The sequence below is a fragment of the Gopherus flavomarginatus genome, chromosome 14 (genome assembly GCF_025201925.1).
Source record: "Gopherus flavomarginatus isolate rGopFla2 chromosome 14, rGopFla2.mat.asm, whole genome shotgun sequence".
Classification (NCBI taxonomy): domain Eukaryota; kingdom Metazoa; phylum Chordata; order Testudines; family Testudinidae; genus Gopherus; species Gopherus flavomarginatus.
The window spans coordinates 30851319-30874669 of NC_066630.1; the positions used below are offsets into that span (position 1 = coordinate 30851319).

Below are 23351 nucleotides of genomic sequence, written 5' to 3' on the forward strand. Positions count from 1 at the left end.
TGATATTGTTAGCTTCCTTAATTTCCATTTTCACCATCAATTATACCATGTGTTTCATCCAGTTGGTGCTCCCCTCCCAGTGTTAATTATAACCTACAAGTCTGTTACAGTTAATTTTATGGCAAGCATATTGTCTCTTCAAGGCTCCAGAGCAGCTCATAAATTATCTTGAAGGTAAAATGTAACTTGGGGAACTAGTTATGAAAATTCCATCCATCTCGCTCAGGAGGTGCAGCTGCTACTGTCAGCTGCCTTGCTGCTGCATTGTGAAGGAATTATGGTGGGTCAGGTTTAAGACGCTAGGCCCAGACTGTCACTGAGGAGAGAGGCCGTCCTGGCCCTGTCAGACAAGTACCTTCTGCCAATCCCTTGTGGTTTCGCTTTGCAAGAAGTAAAAGGCAGGCAGTGCAGGTGGATGGTCCCCAAGCTGTCTCTATTCATTACTTTACAGAAACTTGTTTTAGTTAGGCAGGTACGGAGACCTTTTCTCTTTACTGTTGTCATGATGTTAGGCATCATCTGTAAAGTCTGAGATAGATAACTCTATAAATAACTCAGTGTTATGTTGGGGCTGTGGTGGTGGTGCTGGTGGTGGTGGTGGTGGGGAGTGTGGGGGAATGATTAGCACCATATGCACATACCCAGTAACTCACTGAGTTGTAAAATGATTGTTAATTTACTTGTAGGAAGGGGTTGGTTTGGAGGAGCACATCTGTTCCTTTTTATTTCACATACATAATTTGATGAGGTGAGATTTAATTGCTAAGTAATTTGTATGAAAGTTTGGCATTACATAAGCATGTTTTTATATTGGGATTATTTTTATGAAGTGTGTGTTTGTTTAATTTTTCTCTCACAAGAATTGCAAACTCTGTTCAAGCCCTTGGGGCTTCCAAAAAAAAAAATGACAAAGTGCTCACAACTAGATGAGACTTTCATTAAGCATATTTGTATAGTTACTGTAAATGCCCTTTTGTTGCTGATGGCTCTTCCTTTGAAATTCTGGATCATGAGTTAGTATTGAAAGCTTTCAAACTTTGGGAATGCCCCTAAGCATTTGTCTTTATTAACTACAAGTCAGGTTTTCTGATGGTGCAGTTTTCTCTGCACTTTCATACCATTAAAAGCATCCCATATTTAGTCACCAGTGTCTCCAGCTAGGAGGACAGGTGAATGAACACTGAAAGTTGGTGCTTGTGCAATTCCACATACAATCAGAGGTGCTGCGGATTCAAATACACAGGGCCATTGTGAATGAATAAATGTTGTGAACTGACTTCAGGAGAAAATACACAATAATAAAAATCAGCAAGGACAATGCATCACAAAATGCAGTTTGTTCATTTGTTTTAATTCAGTTTTAATGATTTTTGATAATGTATAATGTCCCAGAGCAAACTTTTCAAAATAATGAAGTTCTGGTATGTGAGACCTTAGTTTATAAGCACTCTGCCTTTAAACCTTTGCAAAGTGGGGGAAAGGAGGCATCTGCATGTAGAAATTATTGAAAGCATTAGTGAGGTGCTACCATAGATTCATTGCCACTTTTTTTTCCCCCTGGAAATTCCAGGAAATGTGTCTTTGATACATTTAGAGGTCCATTTCCCCCACCCCCAAATATGGGACACTTAGGCTATGTCTGTGCTACAGCCTGTGTTGGCAAAACTTACGTTGCTCAGGGTAGTGAATATTCTACCTCCCTGAGTGATATAAGTTACACCAACGTAAGCACTCATGTGCACAGCGCTATGTCAGTGGGAGAACATCTGCCGCCGACAGAGCTTCTGCTGTTCGCATTGGTGGTTTTTTAATGCCAATGGGAGAGTCTCTCTTTTTCTCCCCCTCATCAGCATAAAGCATCTTCACCACGTGAACTGCAGTGGCACAGTTGTATCAGTGGCATCAGTTGTACAGCTGCACTGTTGTATGTATAGACATACTCAGAGGCAGGTTCTTCTCTTGAGAAGACAATAGACCCCTAAATTTCAACCATTTTAAGGAACCAGAAGATTGAATCTTATCTATCTTTGTTATTCAGGGCTAGATAATGCCTTCAGGGATAGCCTTGAGCAGGTGTGATATGCAAACTGTATCATCCTGCCCCAGAAGCATTGTGCCTCAGGCCTGGTCTACACTGGGGTGGGGGGAGAGGGAAATCAATCTAAGATACATCGACTTCAGCTACGTTATTCTCGTAGCTGAAGTGGCGTATCTTAGATCGACTTAGATTACTTCCTGTCCTTGCGGCGCGGGATTGATGGTTGCCGCTTCCCCGTCGACTCCGCTTCCGCCTCTCACCCTGGTGGAGTTCCAGAGTCGACGGGGAGCACGTTCGGGGGTCGATGTATCGCATCTAGACGAGACGCGATACATCGATCCCCGATAGATCAATCACTACCTGCCAATCCTGTGGGTAGTATAGACATACCCTCAGAGACACAATTCCTCACTTGCTTTTTCCTTTCTTTGCTCTCAAGGGTGGGGGAGGAGGGAAGGGGAAGGGAGAAAGAGTTATTTATTTTTGGTGTATATTATTTAGTGCTACGTTGCTCCACCCTGCCGGGCTCCTATATGTAACACCTTGTGTGACCAACTAAAGTTTGCAGTGTAGTTGTAGCCATGTCAGTCCCAGGATATCAGACACAATGTGAGTGAGATAATAGCTTTTATTGGACCATCTTCTGTGGCTTGAAAGCTTCTCTCTCTCTCACCAACAGAAGTTGGTCCAATAAAAGATATTACCTCATCCACCTTGTCTCACAACTGAAGTTTGACTTCTGACCATAAACGTATGGAGATCATCCATCAGTGTCACCAAAATGGTCCCAATGTTGTGGCTCAGTCTGCATTCTGGTTGAGAAGGATTAAGGGGTCTGCATTGATTAGCAGTTGTTAAAGTATGGTTGTCACTAATTTTTGGATGAGTTTTCTTGGAAGAGAAGGTTGGGGATAGAGGAGTAATGTTTAAGACTGATGGAGTGCAGTACTAGTTTCAGAAGGACTGATCAGATTTTGAAGCACTTAGAGGAGAGAAAAGTAATCAGGAACAGTCAGAATGGACTCACCAAAGGCAAGGCATGGCTGACTAGACAAATTATAGGTTTGGGCCAAAAGAAATGTGATGAGATTCAACAAGGACAAGTGCAGAGTCCTGCACTTAGGATGGAAGAATCCCAGGCACTGCCACTGACTAGGGACTGAGTGGCTAGGCAGCAGTTCTGCAGAAAAGGACCTAGAGGTTACAGTGGACGAGAAGCTGGATGTGAGTTAACAGTGTGCCCTGGATGCCAAGAAGGCTAACGGCATTTTGGGCTGTATGAGTAGGAGCATTGCCAGGCTGAAATCATTGCCCCCTATTCAGCATTGGTGAGGCCTTAACTGGAGTACTGTGTCCAGTTTTTTTGGGCCCCACACTGCAAGAAGGATGTGGAAAATTTGGAAAGAGTCCAGCAGAGGGCAGCAAAAATGATTAGGGGGCTGGAGCACATGATTTATGAAGAGAGGCTGAGGGAACTGGGCTTATTTAGTCTGCAGAAGAGAAGAATGAGGGGGGATTTGATAGCTGCTTTCAACTACCTAAAAGGGGGATCCGAAGAGGATGGAGCTAAACTGTTCTCAGTGGTACCAGATGACAGAACAAGAAGTAATGGTCTCAAGTTGCAGTGGGGGAAGTGTAGGTTGGATATTAGGATAAACTTTTTCACTAGAAGGGTAGTGAAGCACTGGCATTGGTTACACAGGGAAGTGGTGGAATCTCCTTCCTTAGAGGTTTTTAAGGTCAGGCTTGACAAAGCCCTGGCTGGGATGATTGAATTGGGGATTGGTCCTGCTTTGAGCAGGAGGTTGGACTAGATGACCTCCTGAGGTCCCTTTCAACCCTGATATTCTATAATTCTAGGATTGCATGCTTCAATTGATTTATATGAAAAAAAGTTAATGAATCCTAGAGGCGTCATTCTTTTCTCACATACATCGGTTTTACCTCAGTATAACTCCACTGACTTCAATAAAGTTACCATTGATTTAACTTAGTGTAACAGAGACCAGAATAAGACCTCAGTAAATGTCTTTCAAACTGTCAATATGAGGGTCCCTCAGACGTCCATTTTAATACTGTTTCAGGAGAGAGAGATTTGGTTGGAAAAAGTTTTTTCTGACTGAACTTGGCATGCAAAACTATCAGCACAGAAGTATTTCTTTTAAATATAAAAAATTTGTTTTATGCAACTGAAAAAGAAAACCTTACCAGAATAAAGTGCTTTTGTTTCCCTGCACTGTACAGCCTGAGGCCAACTTCAAAAGAAAAACTGTAACTTGGAAAGTGATTGAACTACTGATATTATAAAGCCATAGGTCATTTGGGAAAACATATTAAAGTTACTTTAAAAAGGGGAGGGGAGGGGTGCGGAGAGCCTAAAAAGTGGCTGCCATAGAAATCTGCTGTCACACTTGAAGAGTTTTAAAAAAATCACTGGAAATTTTAGAGTTTTGGCTGTTGGGTTTTTGGGGTTTTTTTGGATGCAGCTGGATGGACATGATAGAACAAAACTGCACCAAAGGAGTCGTTATATTCTGTTGGATCAACAACTCAGGAAAAAAATGAATTTTTAAGGTAGTGTCAGTAATAGGTTAAAACACTTTTGGGAAAATGCAATTTATTTAGAGTTCGAAGCTTTTATTTATGAATATGCAGTTTGTAAAAGAAACCTGATCGGACATTTTTCTTTGCATAAAGGAAGACATTTTTGAAATAGTATGTATAAGAAGGTATGCATTTTCCCAGTGCAGTTGAAATCTACCAGGTACAGAAATATGTAAATATTAAAAAAAAAAAAAAACTTTTTGTAAAACAAATATGTACAAATACTGAAAGCACTTAAATCAAAGTTTTGAGAGGAAGACATAATGTATTTCAAAAAGAAAAACAGAATATTATAAAAAGTGCAACAGTTACATGAATTCCAAATAGCTACAGAGCAGGATTCTTTATAGAAATTCTCGATGAGAAAGCAGATCTCTAAATGTAACCCCGTGAAGCACATAAGTGCCTATGCATAAATGTGCTTTATTATATTATTGCCACAAATAAACATTAAAGCCTGAGTATTCTTCTTAAAAAAAAAAATCACTGTGGTGTTAGTTTGTTTCCAGCACCTAAAATTAAACATTACATGGTTGCTTTATCTTTGGGTTTTCTTATTTGGGACATGAATTAATCATAAACTCTAATCCATATGTGAGAACCTATATGTACATGTGGAATTCGGAAGTTGTCAAGGCTCTGAATGAACACAAGTCTGTCAATGCAGGTCAAATTGTATAGTTATTTCTTGTCCCTGCCATTAACTTCTTATCATAGTACTTTTTCCTTTGTCAGACTCTAGTATGGGAGACATTTTGGGATTATTTTTGTTTGCCAGTACTGCCAAACCTTTTTTTTTCTTTACTACAGTGAGATGAAAAATAAATTTATCTCACTGAGCCCCTTTTCAGTGTTTCATGGCCAATTTCTGATAAATGGGTCTCTCGTAAGAGAGCCATTTTACAATTGGTCTTGAGTCAGAAGTTTAAAATTTTTCTTCAGCAGGATTGTTCAAACCACATACATTCCATATAATTGTGTTTGCATGATTCATGTTATATGGTCAAGAAACAAGAACTTCATTACACACCTAGGCCACAGTCCAACAAAGCACTTAGGCACATGAGTGCCTTTAAGCTGATAAATGGTCCTATTGAAGGAACATACCTTGTAATAAAGTCAGTGGCACTATTTATGTACTTAAGTTACACAAGTCCTTAAGGCCCCGGTTCAGCTAAGCGTGTTAAGCATGTGCCTAACCTTAAGCATGTTCTTAGGTCCCATTGTCAATGGACTTTCAGTTAATGGGATCTAAGCCAGCGGTTCTCAAACTGTGGGTCAGGACCCCAAAGTAGGTCATGACCCTGTTTTAATGGGGTCACCAAGACTAGCGTTAGGCTTTCTGGGGCCCAGGGCTGAAGCCAAACCCCAAGCCCCAACACCTGGGTAGTAGGGCTCAGGCTTTGGCTTCAGCCCTTGGGAGGTGGGTGTCAGGTTACAGGCCCCTTGCCCAGGGCTGAAGACCTTGGGCTTTGGCTTTGCCCCCCTCCCTCCCAGCCAGGGCAGCAGGGCTCAGGCTTTTACCCCCCTCATGGGGTTGTGTAGTAATTTTTGTTGTCAGAAGGAGGTCGTGGTGCAATGACGTTTGAGAACTGCTTTAAAAACATGTTCTTAAAGTACATTGCTGCATAGGCACCTATATGCTTCACGGACCAGGATTACGTTTAGAGATCTGCTTTTTCATTGACTATTTCTATATAGAATCCTGCTCTGTGTCTATTTGGAATTCATCTAACTGTTGCACTTTTTGTAATATCCTGTCTTCGTTTATGAAATACATAATGATTTGCTCTCAAAATGTAAATTAATGACTCAAGGTTTTAAACACTTTTATAATCGTAACATAATTGTTTCCACCAATGTAGAGGTTGATCCTGAAAGATGCTGATCACCCCTTGCTTAGTGCCCTCAGCTATCACTGAAATGAAAAATATTAATTGATATTAATTTTTTTCTCTTCATCTGATAAAAGGAAACTTTAAGAAAACCACAAATTGTCAGAAACATTATGAAGAAAAAGATTAGTATTCTTTTTATTTTTATTTTTTTGTAATTAAAAATCATGATTTAAATACGCTTAAGTGTCATTAGGCGCCATCAAGTATGAATCTTAAAATAGAATCCACCTTTAATTTTTAATTGGCTTGCTTTTTAAGTAAAAGCCTTAGCTTTATTTAAGCATGTTATTTTCTGTTTCACACAGAAGTATGTACAAGATTTATTGGCGTTTGCATGAAAAAATAAAAGAATTTTCATGTTTTATAAGAAACTTAATACACTCTCACAGATGGTCCCGCTCAGGTGTGATTTTAATTATGAGATACAACAAAGCCCAACACAGTAGGAAGTCTCTTAATAAATGTCCTGAGGCTTTTGTCTTCACATGTCAAAAAGCCTTTTTATTGAGTGATTAAAATATTTTCTTTTATTGGCTGATTTTAAAAATGAACAAAATGCTTGGAATAAAAATATGAGGGCTTTCAGAGTTCAAAATATGTTCATTTGCATTATTTGGGGGGAGTGAAAAGGAAGTTTTATTTTGGAATTACTTTTTTCCCTTTCTCTGAATTTGCTTTTCAGAAACCAAATGCTAGACAAATGTGTTAATAATATATAAAAAATGTGCATGAACATGAATAATATATTAACAAATGAAAATGTGTTCTCTTTACATAGCGTGCTTGATGTTGGCTTGTCACTTTGTTTAGCAGTAAAGAGAGAGGTTTTGTAAAACACTGTATAAAATGCAGGGAGAGAAACCAATAATAATTTAAACCCATCCATAACATACAGCTTCCATTAATAAAACACAAAAGATATGGTCTTATTGTTAAATATTAGTAATATATTATAATAATTTTATACTGTCTCTCCCTTAGTGGGGAATTATGAGGACCTCATGTAAGGACCTCGGTGTCCTGACATGCTTAATTATCCATAGATAATGGTTATCAGCAATAGCTGTTATAAGCACCACGGCCTGACTGTTGAGGGGTTATTAAGTGTTTGCACTCTCAGGTGCAGTGCACCTATGCACTTCTCTACAGAAAGAAACAGCTGTGTTTTCTTTACTGTATTATGCATCACATTCAGTGCATCATTTATTATAGCAAAGCTAATGATGCACATCCAAACCTGTATGTCCCATATTATACAGTGGTAATATATTTGCTATAGATATGTTAATTTAGCTTTCATAAGTCATTTATCTTTGCTAATATATAATATATCTTATTTAGGATGCTGCAGCTCTGGGGTTCATTATGTATGAGTGTATTTAAATAAGAAATGAGTAGAACTAACTTATGTTAAGTGGCTAAAAATGTCCTGGTCCCCAAATCCTGTTTCATAATATCTGAGAACTTTCTTCTTAAGGACACAGTTATTGGTAATCATTATTCCAAATCTGGGACAATGAAAAGAGTGAAAATAACGAGCGTATACAAGTAACATAGGTTGCTTTTTCTGTGAGGTTGAATGCATCTCATGGGAGGAAGTTCCTTCAACTTTAGATCATTTTGGCTCACTTTAAATCATGCTTTGGAAAATGCTTTACTCCTTACACATGTAGCCTAGGACTTAGCTTGTGGGTTAATTTACTAGTTTAAAGTTAGCTTTTAAGTAACAAGATAAGATCTACGTGTAAGGCAGTAAAGTAAGAAGCCTCCAGGCCCAAACCTATAAGACATTAGTGTAAACACTTAGCATAAGGAAGTTGGGGCTATAAATCGTAGCATAAATAAGCTGAGCATCAGTACCCCTAAGTTATAAATTGGTATAAGATATAATTTTGCAATAAACAGTTCTGCTGAAATTTTGTATAAAGTGCTGATAGGTACCTGCAAAAAGTTAGTTGATGCCAGTTTCAGTATAATAGGATAGGAACATCAGCAGATGCTTAACAGCAGGATTGGTATAGTAACCAATAGATGTATATGCTAATAAAGTTAAGTTAATTAATATGCAAACCTGTAGAATAAGGACATCCCAACAATATGAGGGAGAAGAAATTAATTAGTGGCAAAGGAGGCTGAACATTATGAATATTCATAGCAGGCGTCAGATTCTGTAATAGGGCTAACTACAGCCTAGACCAGAGGTTCTCAAACTGTGATCCACAGACCAACAGTGGTCTATGAGCTCCATTCAGGTGTTCCGTGGATAGATCCCTCTAATGTGCGCATCTGGGCGGGCGCACACAAGAGAATGAAGGGCCACCCACCTAATTAGTGCAAGCATGGCTCCATTAATTAGATGCCTGGAACCTGGAGAAGATGTACATGTAAGGTGAGGTGGTGGCCTTGGGGGGGAGCAGGGGGTAGGTGGGAGGGGGCAGCGGGGTGAGAAGAGGGGTTAGGGGAAATTTGAGACTGCAGGGCTGCAGCAGCCAGACAAAGAGGAGACTTTACCCAGTTCTAGGGTTGTGGCTGCCAGGGAGAGATGACCCTCTTTCCCAGCCTCAGCTCTGTGGCTGCTGTGGTGGGGCAGAGAGGGAGAGACTCCACTCCTTCCCAGCCACAGCTCAGGGGTGCCACAGTGGGGGAGAGAGGGCACATCCATCACATTAGAAAGGTAAGACTACTGATATTAAAATATGAGTTGTGTGCTTTTATTTGTAGAACAAAAAACATTTATTATTAAGGTTTTTTTTATATAGCGCTTTTATCCAAAGCACTTTACAACAGTTAGCTAATGGTACAAATAACATTTGGAAAGATCATTAAATGGTCCGGTGAGACCCTCAGCAATTTTCAAGTGGTCTGCCAAAAAAAAAGTTTGAGAACCACTGGCCTAGACCATTGAGACTTGGCCATTGGGTCACTTGCCATGCCAGAGACAGGCTAGAACCCTAATGGGCCACCACCCGTCTCCATGGGAATTGGGAAAGTATGTGTATGACACTGGACATAAAGTTAATAATGAATGACGGTTACATTCTTGTTTGGATCGGAACTTCTGTATTTACTAATTGTGTTAATAAGACTATTGCAAAATCAAAAGCTTTTTCCCAAGTGTGAGTGTTGCAGCCATGTATATTGAGGTTTCCAATTTAATTGGAATTCCAATAACTCCGGGCTTGATCTTGGAGCTGGAACCTGCCAAACCTCAGAGTATTAATTTGTCATTTGGGGATTCTAAAGTAATCAATACACAATCAATAGATCAGGCAACACATATTTCTTATAACGTACCACATTGAATGAGTATTGAATAATGGAATAAAAGATAAAGTGCTAATTTTATATTAATGAAACCACGTTCAGCCTGGACCTACTGAAAGTAGGATGAGTTTTATGGTCTTTGAAGATCATTGGTCAATATCACTCCTTATCTAATAAGAGCTAAATCACATTTAAACACACCAAATTGTTAGAAGGACAGTGTTGGGCCAGTGCTCACATATTGCAGGGAATGTTGAGGATGTGGACGTTATTGGGCTTGGTAATGCTGACGATCACAGTTTTATTGTTAATCTCACATTATTTGGTATTTTCGGAATCATGTGATCACATGAAAATCTTAGCTTACAATTTTTTTGAAAAGTTAAGTTTCCAGCCCTCATGGCAGCTGAGAAGGCAAGTAAAGAGACTCCAGATTTATTTTGCTATGGCTCATGATTTCTAAATGTTTCGCATTGGCAGTGCTGCAGGCACAGTGGGAAAGCTGCAGCAGTCTGCGTCATAGCTACTTGAAGAATATCTTCATCAATTAAGAATAAGGAATAGGAGTATGATTTTTATTCAGGGAAAAATCATATAAACATTTCCTCTTATTAGTGATTTTAGGAGCTTTTCATCGTTAGTGAATATCTGGTGAACTCTTGTGATCTTAGTTAAACTGAGGCTGAAGACACTTCGGTGCTATTTCAGCTACTATTATAGGGTCACAGACTTACTAGCTAATTTGTCTACTGACACTGGTATAAATCGGAAACTACCCAGTGGAAATCAGTGGAGTTATACCAGTGTGAGAGGAGAATCAGATCCACTATTGTTAGACCTGGGGCTTTATATTGTACTGTATTCTTATCCTGTACTCCAACTCATCCTGTGTTATGAAAAGGTACAATAGAACCTAGGAATTCGGAGTGAAAGGTCTGCCAGCTTGTTTCAAGTTATTATTGATTATTTGCTGAGTGGCAGCAGAGTGTGATGCTTTAGAAAAATAGAGAATGGTGCCTGTCCCCAGGAGTTTAGGCAAGACAATTTTTCTTTTCCCCTAATCTTGTGTGGGTTCTGTATGGGGAGAGCAGTCCTGTATGGGAAGTAGTAGAGTAAGAGATGATATGGAGTTGGGTTGCCAGCTGCTCTGTTTAACATTAATTTACATTGGTTCTGCCACTCCACAGTGAATCCTGCCCTGTCACTTATGAGTAATAAGAGGACAACAGCAGTCATGGATGCCATGAGCCTGTGGCTCCTTGAGGTTGGGGGCTGTACTGTGTGGTATGTGGAGACACACAGCTTCTGCACAGATGGACCACTCCTCTTCAAGAGAAAAAAACATTCCAACTCTTGGCTGCTACACAGGAAAAACATGCACGAGGGTGGGTGAGGGGGAGGTTGGCTTTCTGTGGTACTACTCCAGAAGCAGAAGGATACATCATGCACTTATAATCTCAAAAGTTAGGCCCAATGGCCTGATATTCTGACGTGCTGAGCATTACAGGCAATGGGAGCTGTGACTGAGGCGGTTCCAGGCACCAGCGCATCAAGCACATGCCTGGGGTGGCAAGCCGTGGGGGGCAGCCTGCCGGTCGCTGTGAGGGCGGCAGGCAGGCAGCCTTTGGCGGCACGCCTGCGCAAGGTCCACCAGTCCCACAGTTTCGAAGGAAATTCGGCGGCAGGTACGCCGAAGGCATGGGACCAGCGGACCTCCTGCAGGCATGCTGCCAAATCCGCGTTACCAGCAGACCTCCCGCAGGCGTGCCACCGAAGGCTGCCTGACTGCCGGGCTCGGGGTGGCAAAATACATAGAGCTGCCCCTGGCTGTGATGCTTGAAAATTAGGCCTGGCTCTTTGTGAACCAGGGGCAATTAGGCCTGGTTCTTTGTGAACCAGGGGCAATCAATTTCCCTTTAACTTACTGGTTAGTGTTCTGGGGTGTATCTCTTAAAAATGAATTTGCCTAGTTAGAGCTCAGTTGTGGCTTTGCCTTAAGCCCTCATGTAAGAAGGCAGCACATGTTTGAAGACTAGGGATCACAATCTAGTTCCTAGTTATCCCCTTGCAGCAGAGGAAAGTAATCCGCTTTATACCTCGCACAGATTATTTCCTCCTCTGTGCTGTGCTAATTGGCACTTTAGAGGTGTGAAGTCCAGGTTCTGCCCAGGCCCACCCTCTTTCATCCATTTGCTTGGAAGTGTGGGGAGTATGAACCCTGCATATGTTGCTCTCCCGCTAACACTGCTATTAGACATGGGTAGCTCATGCAGAGAAATAAGGGGATGCCTTAAGACCACTTAGCCATTTGCAGCAGCATGTGACAGTTCACATTTGTGCCCTTAATATCTAACAGGGTAGCAATGCAAAGAATTTTTAGTGCTCGTGAAGGAAGGTGGGTTGGCAATCCTGGAGTCTGAAGTCCTCTCCCACTGAACAGTTATGGTAGGGACAATGCCTGTTTCCCCCTCAGTTTTTAATATTATAACCAAAAAAAAAAAATGAAACTTACAGAATCTAAAGGCTTAAAAAAACAAAAAGTGTGTGAGACTGGTTTCAATGTAATTATGTAAATTTGAAAGCGGAGACTAAAGTCAAGCATCACACCGTTGGTAACCTACCATTGTTAAATTCATTAATAAAATATAACTGATCTTGATCTGTATTTTCTATCTCCATTATAATCTCAACAAGAAGCATTTGGCTCATGAAAGTAAATGTTTTTGATCCTTTGTTGTCAGATCCCACAATTTTCTCTACGGAATTCTTTGGTGAGACAGAAAACTAATATACTGAGCAACTGGAATTGCAGGCTTGTAATTTAGAAATATCCATTTTATCCCATGTAATTTCTTCCCTAAGATTCCTTAGTCTGAATCTGATACAGGTAGGAGCCAAGGCAAACAGTAACCATTTATAGTCATTCAAACTAGTTTGGGTTTCACTATAATGTAAAGGAAAAAGAGCTCTTGGCTTCCTTTCAGGTGTGTTACAGGAGTAGAAAATGCATTAAAATTTACCATCAAATGTTGCCACATGTTTCTATAACAATTGCAAACTTCTGTTTGATAAAAATCTAGAGATGTAGAAATCTTCATACAATAAACTTTGCCAAATAAAGAGTCAGTTTCCAAGGGTTTTTTTCAGTCCAGAATGAATATGTACATTGAGTTCTCCCAATCCTCCTGGTAAGAGCTTCAACCTATTACAACACTCAAATCTTTGCAATTAACAGTGAGTTATGACAATATATTAAGGGGAAAATTCTGTCCTAGATTGAAGTGCGCAGCTTCTATTGAATTACATTCTGACTCCTTTCAGTGGCACTTCTGTGCGGGCAGTTGTGACACAAAGACAAGGTCTCATAATAAGGTTCATGGGATGGTCTGTGCATAATCATGTACCCACAAAGACAACAATGACAACTGTGCATTGTGCTACACACATAGCGGTGTAGAGAAACGGAAAAATATGTGTGTAGGTGGGCCATTCGCAGCAAGAATACAGGCATATTTTAAAGGAACATTCCTTCCAAACGTTGACTACTGGCTGTAGTGCTGTCTATTGTGAGTAGTAATGGTAGTAAGTACTACAGCAGACAGTAAGTATTTGCAGGGCTGAGTCCTAAATTTGTTTCTGTGTACTACAGATGTGCTTGTTGCAGAGTTTGTTGCACAGTAGGGAGATTCTGACCAAAATGCTTCATTGTTCACCACCACTCGAGCAGCCAAAAAAAAAGGAAATACATTTTGTTTTCAAGACCTTAATTTAAAAACTTCATTAAAAATACTGAAATGAGTTCTGTCTTGGCTTAGTCAGATAACTCAATTTGAATAACTCCCTACCCCACCCACTGTGCATGCATGTACATTCACACACACATCTGTTAAATACATGCTGAATTGATGGAAAGTGTGACCTCTTACTTCCTCCTAGTAAGCAAGGTTTGCCGAAACATAATTCAGAATCTGCAGGGGGCCAGTTCTGAGCAACTTGGGGGAGTAGAACTAGGATTTAATTTCTCTATCTCAAATTTTCCCATGTAAATGTAGTTAAAATACTTAGTCTACCTTTGTTAAAATACTTCCTTGAATGAATGGTGTTATGATATATAAAGACTTTCATAGAAGCTAAGTTGGGAAATCTGTGTAGCTAAAAATACACATACTTTTTGGGGTGGAAAGGGGAAGAGGATTGACAGTGTTATGGTTTTTATATATGAGAGAAATGAGATATAGTACAATAATATATTTTGATAAAAATAGTTGTAACAAGAAGGGTAGTATAGCAGGTTAGTAACTCTGATATATCTATAAGAAGGTGGCATAAGTCAATAAGCCAAATGCATTTTAACTATGAAGAGCTTTGTTCAGAGGAAGTGTCATGCATAGGAATGTAGGGGTGAGAAGGAGACTCTGCCAGCATGTGAAAAACTTCATAATGGTAACTTATGTATTGAAATAGATAAACAACTTGTAATACCTAATGAACATACATATCAAAATACAAACTAATTGTATTACTTCATAAAGGGGAGAGAGAGAGAGAGAGATCTTAAAAACTACCTACGATGTCTCTGCTGAAGAATTGTACCTTTGGGTATGATTAGGAGTCATATGTTAGTGCAAGAAAAGATATCACATGATCTATTTTACCTGTTTCTGCTGCTTATAAAGAACTTCACTGGATCCAAAATCTCATTACTGAGATGGATTTCTAGGACCAAAGTAATACTGTTTCTTAGTACCATAAAAATCTACAAAGTTCATTTTGCCATCTGTAGAGACACAGTGAATCAAAATAAGTTTGCCTCAAATGAAAGGCTTTGTCCTCCCTGTGTGGGAGAAATCCAAACCAGAATTAGCAAGACATCACTTTTGGACTAGCCCATTGATATTTGAAGAAGCAGCCTGCCAGAGATGTGAATTTTCAGCAGCAGTATGAATAATTGGTTTTATGGAATAGGATTTTAGCTGCAGTATGGCAAAATCTGAGGTTTTTACAATATTATTGCCAATAGATTCTTAACAATTTAGAAATGGCCGCTTGACATCATTGCTTCACTGTGTTATTAAAGGAACTATATGCTATAAAGCCTGTTTCAATTAGAAAGGTATTTACTCTAGAAGCTGGACTCTTGGTTGCCTTCAAGGAAACGGGTAATCAATAAATGAACAATTTAATGGAGTAGAGTTCAGCAAATTATCACCCTGGGTAAAAGGAAGCTAAATTTGGAAGATATTCCACCAAAAAACAAACCCCAAAACCCAGAACAATGTTGAAAAGAATAAAGTTTTGAAATAACAAAATTATTGCTTTGATAACATCAAGCCTTTTTATATTAAAAAAAATTGAGTGAATTATAAACTAGGGAAATATTAACAAATATCTGTGTGCTTCCTTAAAAAAATCAGTTAAAAATGTCCACTGAACACTGCTACCTTTTTGATGATCTGCACATTTCACTGTGGGGATAGATAACCTTAAGATGATCTTTTCACATCTGGGGCATGTCCTAGTAAAACTTGTCTTTTTTCTTCGACTTCAACTGGGCTGACGTTTCTGACAGACGTGTAAACAGATGCAAGCATTGTTGCTAATGACAGGTGATTATAAGTGGCATGGGTGCCAAGGTAATTAAACCATGCTTTGACAGGAACATTTGGTGATGTGGTATTTCAGCATTAGAAAAATTGTTACAACACATTTTCCCCTGCTAGGCTTCTCCTGAATATCATTAATTTTGAGTGTTTGGCCATACGACTTTGGGATCTTGAACACTGCTGGCTGTCTGAAATATAAAACCATTCAGTGCAAGAAAATAGGGGAAATGGCTAGTAGAAAAGAGTGGGCATATGAACAGAATTTTGGACTCTTCAGATGACACATCATTCTAGAAAGCTCTTTCAAGTATAGATGCAGTACATTAGTTATAGGAGCTATGTTATTCTGCATTATTTAATGGTTATTGTGCTAGATTTGGTAATGACTATATTATTATGCTATTCTTTACCATATACTGTATTTCTTACTGAATATAAAAACTGTGTTTTTATTTCTGCAAATTGCAGTTCCTAAATCTGTTTAAAAGCAATGTGTGGATCTGTATTTCATAGTACAGCACAAATTATTATCAAACTAGAAATACAACATAGGCTTAGAAACCATAAATGATAACATAAATGCTATAAAATGTTGATATTTAAGCAGATTATTGTCAAATCTTAATGATTTACTAGTCCAGATGACTCTATGCTCCTCACTCAGATACTTCTGCTGATTACAGGTTTTTCTTTTTGCTTTGGTGCAACCAAATAGGAATCTAGTAACTATTTTAGTGGTAAGAAAAGCTGATGTATTTATATGCAATTTTAAACATGGTGTAGTTATTTTCTTACCAATGGCTTCTAAAGCTTTAGTCAAATGGGTTGAATAGCTCACCCCCATACACTTTACAGGAAGTGATTAAATGTACTAAGCCTACCTAAATCACAGTAAAATATTAAATAAAATTACTTGCATCACTATTGGCCTGTACTAGACTGAGGCATAAGCACTTTTACAGAGGAAAAAAAATGCATGGTCTGTGATGATAAATTATGTTCCCTCCAATGAAAGTGAGAAGACCCTGACAAAGCATAGTGAGACCTCTGAGGAATAACAGAATACAGTGTCTCTTCTAAAGTTTCCCAGTGGGACAACTCTGAAAATTAGGAGGCTGATTTCAGTGTTCTATTCAAGTCAGTTAAATCCAAAGCAGACTGCGAAGAGCTGCAAAGGAATCTCATAAAACTGGGTGACTGGGCAACAAAATGGCAGATGAAATTCATTGTTGATAAATGCAAAGTAATGCACATTGGAAAACATAATCCCAACTATACATATAAAATGATGGGGTCTAAATTAGCTGTTACAACTCAAGAAAGAGATCTTGGGAGTCATTGTGGATAGTTCTTTGAAAACACCCACTCAATGCGCAGCTGCCGTAAAAAAAGTGAACAGAATGTTGGGAATCATTAAGAAAAGGATAAATAATGCATATTGCCTCTATATAAATCCTTGGTAGGCCCACGTCTTAAATACTGCAGGCAGATGTGGTCACTCCATCTCAAAAAAGATGTATTGGAATTGTAAAAGGTTCAAAAAAGGACAACAAATGATTAGGGGTATGGAACTGCTTCCATATGAGGAGAGATTAATAAAATTGGCACTTTTCAGCTTGGAAAAGAGATGACTAAGGGGAGATATTATAAAAGTCTATAAAATTATGACTGGTGTGGAGAAAATAAATAAGGGAGTGTTATTTACTCTTTCTCATAACACAAGAACTAGGGGTCACCAAATGAAATTAATAGGCAGTAGGATTTAAACAACAGGAAGTATTTCTTCACACAACGCACAGTCAACCTGTAGAACTCCTTGCCAGAGGATGTTTTGAAGGCCAAGACTTTAAAAGGTTCAAAAAAGAACTAGATAAGTTCATGGAGGATAGGTCTATCAATGACTATTAGCCAGCATGGGCGGGAATGATGTCCCTAACCTCTGTTTGCCAGAAGCTGGGAATGGGCAATGGGATGGATCACTTGATAATGACCTGTTCTGTTCATTCCCTCTGGGGCACCTGGCATTGGCCACTGTCAGAAGACAGGATACTGGGCTAGATGGACTTTGGTGTGACCCAGTATGGCCGTTCTTATGTTCTCAGAAACATGGTCTCTCTCCTGTATAAGGAGTACAACACAGGCTTGGTCCACATTACACAGTTAAATCGATTTAAACAGCGTTAAATCGATTTAACTTTGTACCCGTCCACACTACAAGGCACTTTAAATCAATTTTAAGGGCTCTTAAAATCGATTTCTGTACTCCTCCCCAACGAGAGGAGTAACCCTAAAATCGATATTACTATATTGATTTAGGGTTAGTGTGGATGGAAATCGAAGTTATTGGTCTCATTCCTTTAATGTAGCTACCCAGAGTGCACCGCTCTGGAAATCGATGGTAGCCTAGGACCATGGGTGCACACCACCGAATTAATGTGCCCTAGTGTGGACGCATAAAATCGATTTTATAATATCGGTTTTATAAAACCGGTTTTAGTAATTTCGATTTTATGCTGTAGTGTAGACGTAGCCACAGGCAACAATTACTTCAAAAGCTAAGGTGTTAGACTTTGTCTTTTACATATGGTAAGATATTTCTCTTTAAACACCCAAATTCTGCTGCCCACTTGCTCTTTGTAGTTTATAGGCTTGTAAACTGTGAAAGAAAGAAGAGAATTTGATTGCTGTGATTAACACATGAGTGAAAAAGGCATGGCCCATCTTGCCAGAAATGAAATTAATCTCACATATTGACACATTTTAAGAGAGAGCGAGCGTGTGCATGTGTGTGTACCTTTTTGTAAAGACGTAGTGTTTTTGTACAAGTGGCCTTGGAGCCGCCAGTTTTTTATTTTGGATATTGCCTGGTAGTCTCTGAAGTAGATAAAGTATGGTTTTGTTTTAATCTTCCATTTACTAGGCTTTTATTGTACTGCGGTTACAGGCACAATGTCAGCACATAAAACATTAAACATCACTGATCTGAAAGAAGCTTCCATTGTCTTCTACCTCTGGTGCCAGGGGAATCTTGCCAGTCTTGCAGTGGTGGTTCTGTCAGTGTAATATGTCATGAAACATTTCTCAGTAATGACAGACATTGAATATGACTGACAGGAACTCTGACCGAATGGAATGGGTTTAATTACCAGAGATGTGGGGTTACCTGAGATAAAACCAAATGGTCCAATTGTGCTTGGTTTTGACCTCTTGACTCAAAGTTACAGAGCAGCAAAGACAAATGGCTGATTAACCATCCCCTAACCCTCCTTTTCTGTGATAAACTTGTTTGGATTTCCCTGTCTGAAAAAATCTAAATGTGGTATGTTTCTAAAAGGAAATATGATAGGAAAACAAAGGGTCCTGGTACTAGTCATTTTCTTCTCTTACAGACACAAAGCAGAAAGCTGTCATTCTATCTTGGAATGTATCTAGGACACAGTGTCCAGAAATCAATACAAGATAAATGATTGCTCTCTTAACCTCACCCTTCTTCTGCTTCAGCGGTTACATTGCTCCCGTTCACCTGTAGCCAACCTGACGCCAGAGTAAATGAGAGACCCTGCCATCAAAAGTGTCTTCTTTTTTTGTTGTTGTTGCTACTCACTATTGAGTGCAGTTTTACACTTGTTCCTAGTCCTGTGCCTACAGCTCCCAGATAGAGTTATAGCAAGCTGCCTAATTAAACTGTCGCTGTCTGCCCTCACTTGACTGCCTTTACAAAGTCATTTAACTAACAGACATTCCTGACTATTAAAGCTAGTAGCAGCCTGTCTCCAGTACTGGAGATAAAATGAATGAAATTTGTTAATCTGCACTGACACTTGATCCTAGATGTTGAACTAATGCTGTAGCACCTGAACTTTTTTCTGTATTGTAATTACTTCTCATGTTATTATTTCATATAATAAATTGGAGAAAATTGCAACAGGTTTTAAATTCTTCAAGCTGATTTATGGGTGCTGGGTGAATACAGCATTCATCTTGTGCATTCTTGAAAAGCACACTCAGTGTATGCTCAGATCCAGGATCAAGGATTGTACTAACCAAATTCTGTAGTAGGATGATGTATTTCCTTCATCTAAGAGGAATGCCACTTTTAAATCTCAATGCTGCTAGTAATAAAGATAAATTTTACCTTTGTAGTTTTATCAAGTGTTGATTTAAAACAAATATTTTGATTGCAAATTTAATACATTCTTAAACAGCACATCAAAAGAATTACATGCCATCAATGATAAAATTAAAAGAGGGTTGGAATTACCCAGTGGAATTCAGTTCTGTTTGAGGGGCAAAGATTAAAAATGACCTGCAATTTTTTCCATCTCCTAATTTGAATGGTGTTTTTTGTTCAGTGAATTCAGGGTGATTCTTCTTGCTGGGTGGGGAGGTCTCTTAGAGTCTCAAAAGATTACTACCATTCCACCTCTCAAATGCTTCCCATAACTTCCTCCCTCTCTAAAAAGTTAGGCAATTCCTCCCCAGTCTTTTCTTGCAGCTCTTTGAACAAGAGAGATTGACAAGAGGCTTCCAGCTTAGCCTGTTTGCATGGTAACATAACTAGGTAACATAACCTTAACTAGCTAGGGAATAATATTTAGCCCTGTGCATAGCTTTTGATAAAATAATAAATGGGCTATGCACAGGATTACTCCATGGAGTGAAGGAAACCCTCATCTCTAGTGCTTCTAATGAAGCCTCACAGCTACAGTAGCTCCTGAAGCTACTGGTCTCCATTGTCCCAAGGAGTTAGCCAGACGAGCCACGAACTCATGGGTCCATTTGCTGTGTTCCTCTCCAGCACAAGATCTGCCTCCATACTTACATGGAGGAATCTCCGCACACCTCTGCTCGATACAAAACAGAGAATGGTGGACCCATACATACACAGGCTTCTCGCATCCAGTGTCCCACAGCACAGGGGAACTTCATTAGCACTGCAGTGTTCAGGGCCATCCATGGCTGTTATTTGGGCTAAAGAGTTTGTCCCTTAATATTTATATAGTGCTTTGAAGATTGAAAGTGCAGGTGCCAAGTAGTATTACACCTAGACTCACATGGCTTTTTTGTTTATTTCTTTGTAGAGAGGGGTCTGAACCAGACAACAAAGCCTAAAGCTTCCTCCCATGGCCCATACCTTTGGGAGATTCAGATGCAAATCTGAATGTTATAGCGTAGATCTGTCTCTATAATGTGTCAGGCTGGAACCCATGAATGTCCATGAAATATCTAGATGTCATCAGTCGTCCATACTATGCTGCAAGAGGGAAGCATAAGTTTTATGACCTTTTCCTCAGTATATTATCATTAGGCAATCACTTAAAAATGTAATTTATGATACACAAAGGTATGAGCCTCTAGGCATTTGTGTTGAATTTTGTGACATTAGGTAAGACAGAGAGTCTAATTGAAAGGCCACTTGTTTCATTTCACTTGGCATGATTTTATTGGGACAGTGGAAGGCAGCAAGTAAGAAAAACCTCTACAAGTAAAACTTGAGACTGTTAACATACAGTAACTAATCTTTACATAGTACTCTATGTATAACTTGTACCAAAAGTGATTCAGATGAAAGAAGCTGAGTTACTGTATGTCAGGAGACATCTCCATAATAAAGATTGGGAGGTAGTTTGGGAATATGCATTTCCGTTAATGGGATCTTTCCATCTGTCTTGATTAAAAGTTGAGTCCTCCCTAGACAAAACAATAGTTTGTATTCTTGGTTTATATTCATTATAGCTCAGACTGTTTGACCCTTGGAGTCTCTAGCCTTATTTTTACATTTTTGCTTTGGATTTGATCCTGCAAGTCGCATAGCAGCTTCAAGGTGCTGAGCATTAATATTTCCTAGGTCAGCATCCTTAACAGAATATACATATGCTCCCCCTGCACCATAGCCAAAGCTGCAGCCACAGGGGGGCCCTATACCATGGGGCGCTCAACCCAGCAAGGAAAGGTTGAAACTCTAGTGTGATATTCAGTACTTGTACCCAAATGTCATGTGCCATCAAGGACAAGCTGTTTCATGCTGAGGCAGATCCCTGTGCTGGTAATAACTTCAACCCGTTGGGGCTATTGGCTGTCAAACTTCTATCATAATTGCGGTGGAGCACATCTCAGATTCCCCATTTCTTTCTATTTAAGAGGAAACAAGCATTAAGCACTGAAGATGCAATATTCTGATGCATCAGCTGACAGTATTGTTAAAGCATTCCTCCAGAGCAAGGTCAAGCATGTAGGTTCTATTGAGCAAGAGATAGTTTTGTATGAAAAGAACACTGACGATACTCTGTTATTTGGAAATATTGATACCAAGACCCGTTCTGCGTACATTGAATAAAATAGAAAATGGCAAATAGCATTCTTAACAATGCCACATGTCAAATCATTTGGACATAAGAGGTAATTGGTCATCACCAGCTGTTGACTTCCATCTTCTGTGTATGGCTGGTAGCACATCTGTGTACAGGTGTAAAGTAATACAAGCCTTGTTGTATTAGAAACCCATTTACTTCCTTCTCGTCTCTGCTCCTAATGTAGTCACTCTTCCTCCATTCTAAGTCCTAGGTGAAAGTCACATTTGGCTCACCTGTATATGTCTTTATCAACACTGTTCATGCTATTTCAAATGAGCACAACAGTACATTAAAAAACATTCTTTATGTGTTAGGTTTTTTGCACATAAATCTACTGAAAGTAGATTGCTGGAATCTGCAAACAAATAGCAGACAAAGTGCTATTTTTTCCTTTGAAAGTCTGCAACTGACAACATTTTCATGCAGCTTCTTTATTTTTATAGTCCTATTTTTCTATTGCAGAAAAATGCAACTTTACCTTAAACAAAATACTGCTTGTTGTACTACTTTAAAAATCAATATCACAAAAGCAATTAAACGTGAAATAACTTTTAAAGGAAATATTGCAGTTACAATGCTGATCTATTTCCAATGCAAGTCCTTGACATTTAAAATGTGTATTAAAAATAATTTGTCACTTACCAGTAGAAGTGTGTAAGTAGGTAGAGTTTCAACCATGCCTTTGATAAGAGGTTACACTCATTGAGTGAAGTCCAAATTTATATTTGTCCTCAATTTTAAATCTTAAAAACAACAACAAAAAAGTATCAGTCTAAGCTTTCTCCCCAAATGTAGCTATTCCTGTAGTTCATCTCCATCTTTAGTTCCCTCTGCAAGAGCCTGCAACTCCTTTAATACTCTTTCGTTAGTGCTTATTGCATATATCTATTCAAACTTCTGACTAACTCAGTATCTCTGCATCTCTAGGCAAGGTTCAAGAAAAGAGTCCTGCATCCCCATGGAGGGTCCATGAACCTGCCACCCTGTTACAAAGTGATTTGTCTCTTAACTCTTGGCTTCCTATTTATGATTCATGAGTCCTATCAACTGCTGGTCTTCACTTCATCTTGTGTGCTGTTACTCCTGGGGGAATTCTGCACCAAAAAATGCAAAATTCTGCATATTTTATTTGTCGAAATAATGCAATATAATCAGATTGGTTTCACTTACTTTGGTAATTTATTTAAACTACCATACAGAAAAAAAAAAATCACAATAGCTGTTCGGCATTTCTTAAACACATGAAAGTTAAGTTACAAATACTTGGTAACCAATACCTTGCATTCCAGTTATAATCCTGGATTTTCATTTAAATTACATTACTTTTATTTTGGTGTTGGGTGTTCTGTAAAGTAGAATGTCGCTTTAAATTGCTCAGACTTCACACATGAAAGTCATACAGTTTTGCTAATCATTGTCCTGCATTTCTTCTTCAAGTGCTTGCTCATATCAATTCCAGTTAGGTGTGTGCATGCCGCGTGCACGTTCGTCGGAAGATTTTTACCCTAGCAACACTCAGTGGGTCTGTTGGGCACCCCTTGGAGTGGCGCCGCTATGGCGCCGGATATATACCCCTGCCGACCCAGCCACC

General features: G+C 39.1%; 1 protein-coding gene across 5 annotated transcripts in view; it reads left to right on the top strand.

Annotated features, from left to right (window-relative positions):
- FTO (FTO alpha-ketoglutarate dependent dioxygenase) overlaps positions 1-23351 on the top strand; it is a 342599-nt gene that overhangs the window by 180883 nt on the left and 138365 nt on the right. The window contains exon 9 of one of the 5 annotated variants that reach the window (XM_050922556.1): positions 18797-18854. The exons of the other annotated variants lie outside the window; for them this stretch is intronic. Coding sequence (XP_050778513.1) covers positions 18797-18839 — 43 coding nt within the window. The 3' untranslated portion in view covers positions 18840-18854. Of the gene's footprint in view, positions 1-18796; positions 18855-23351 lie in introns of those variants that run through there. 5 annotated transcript variants of the gene reach the window in all.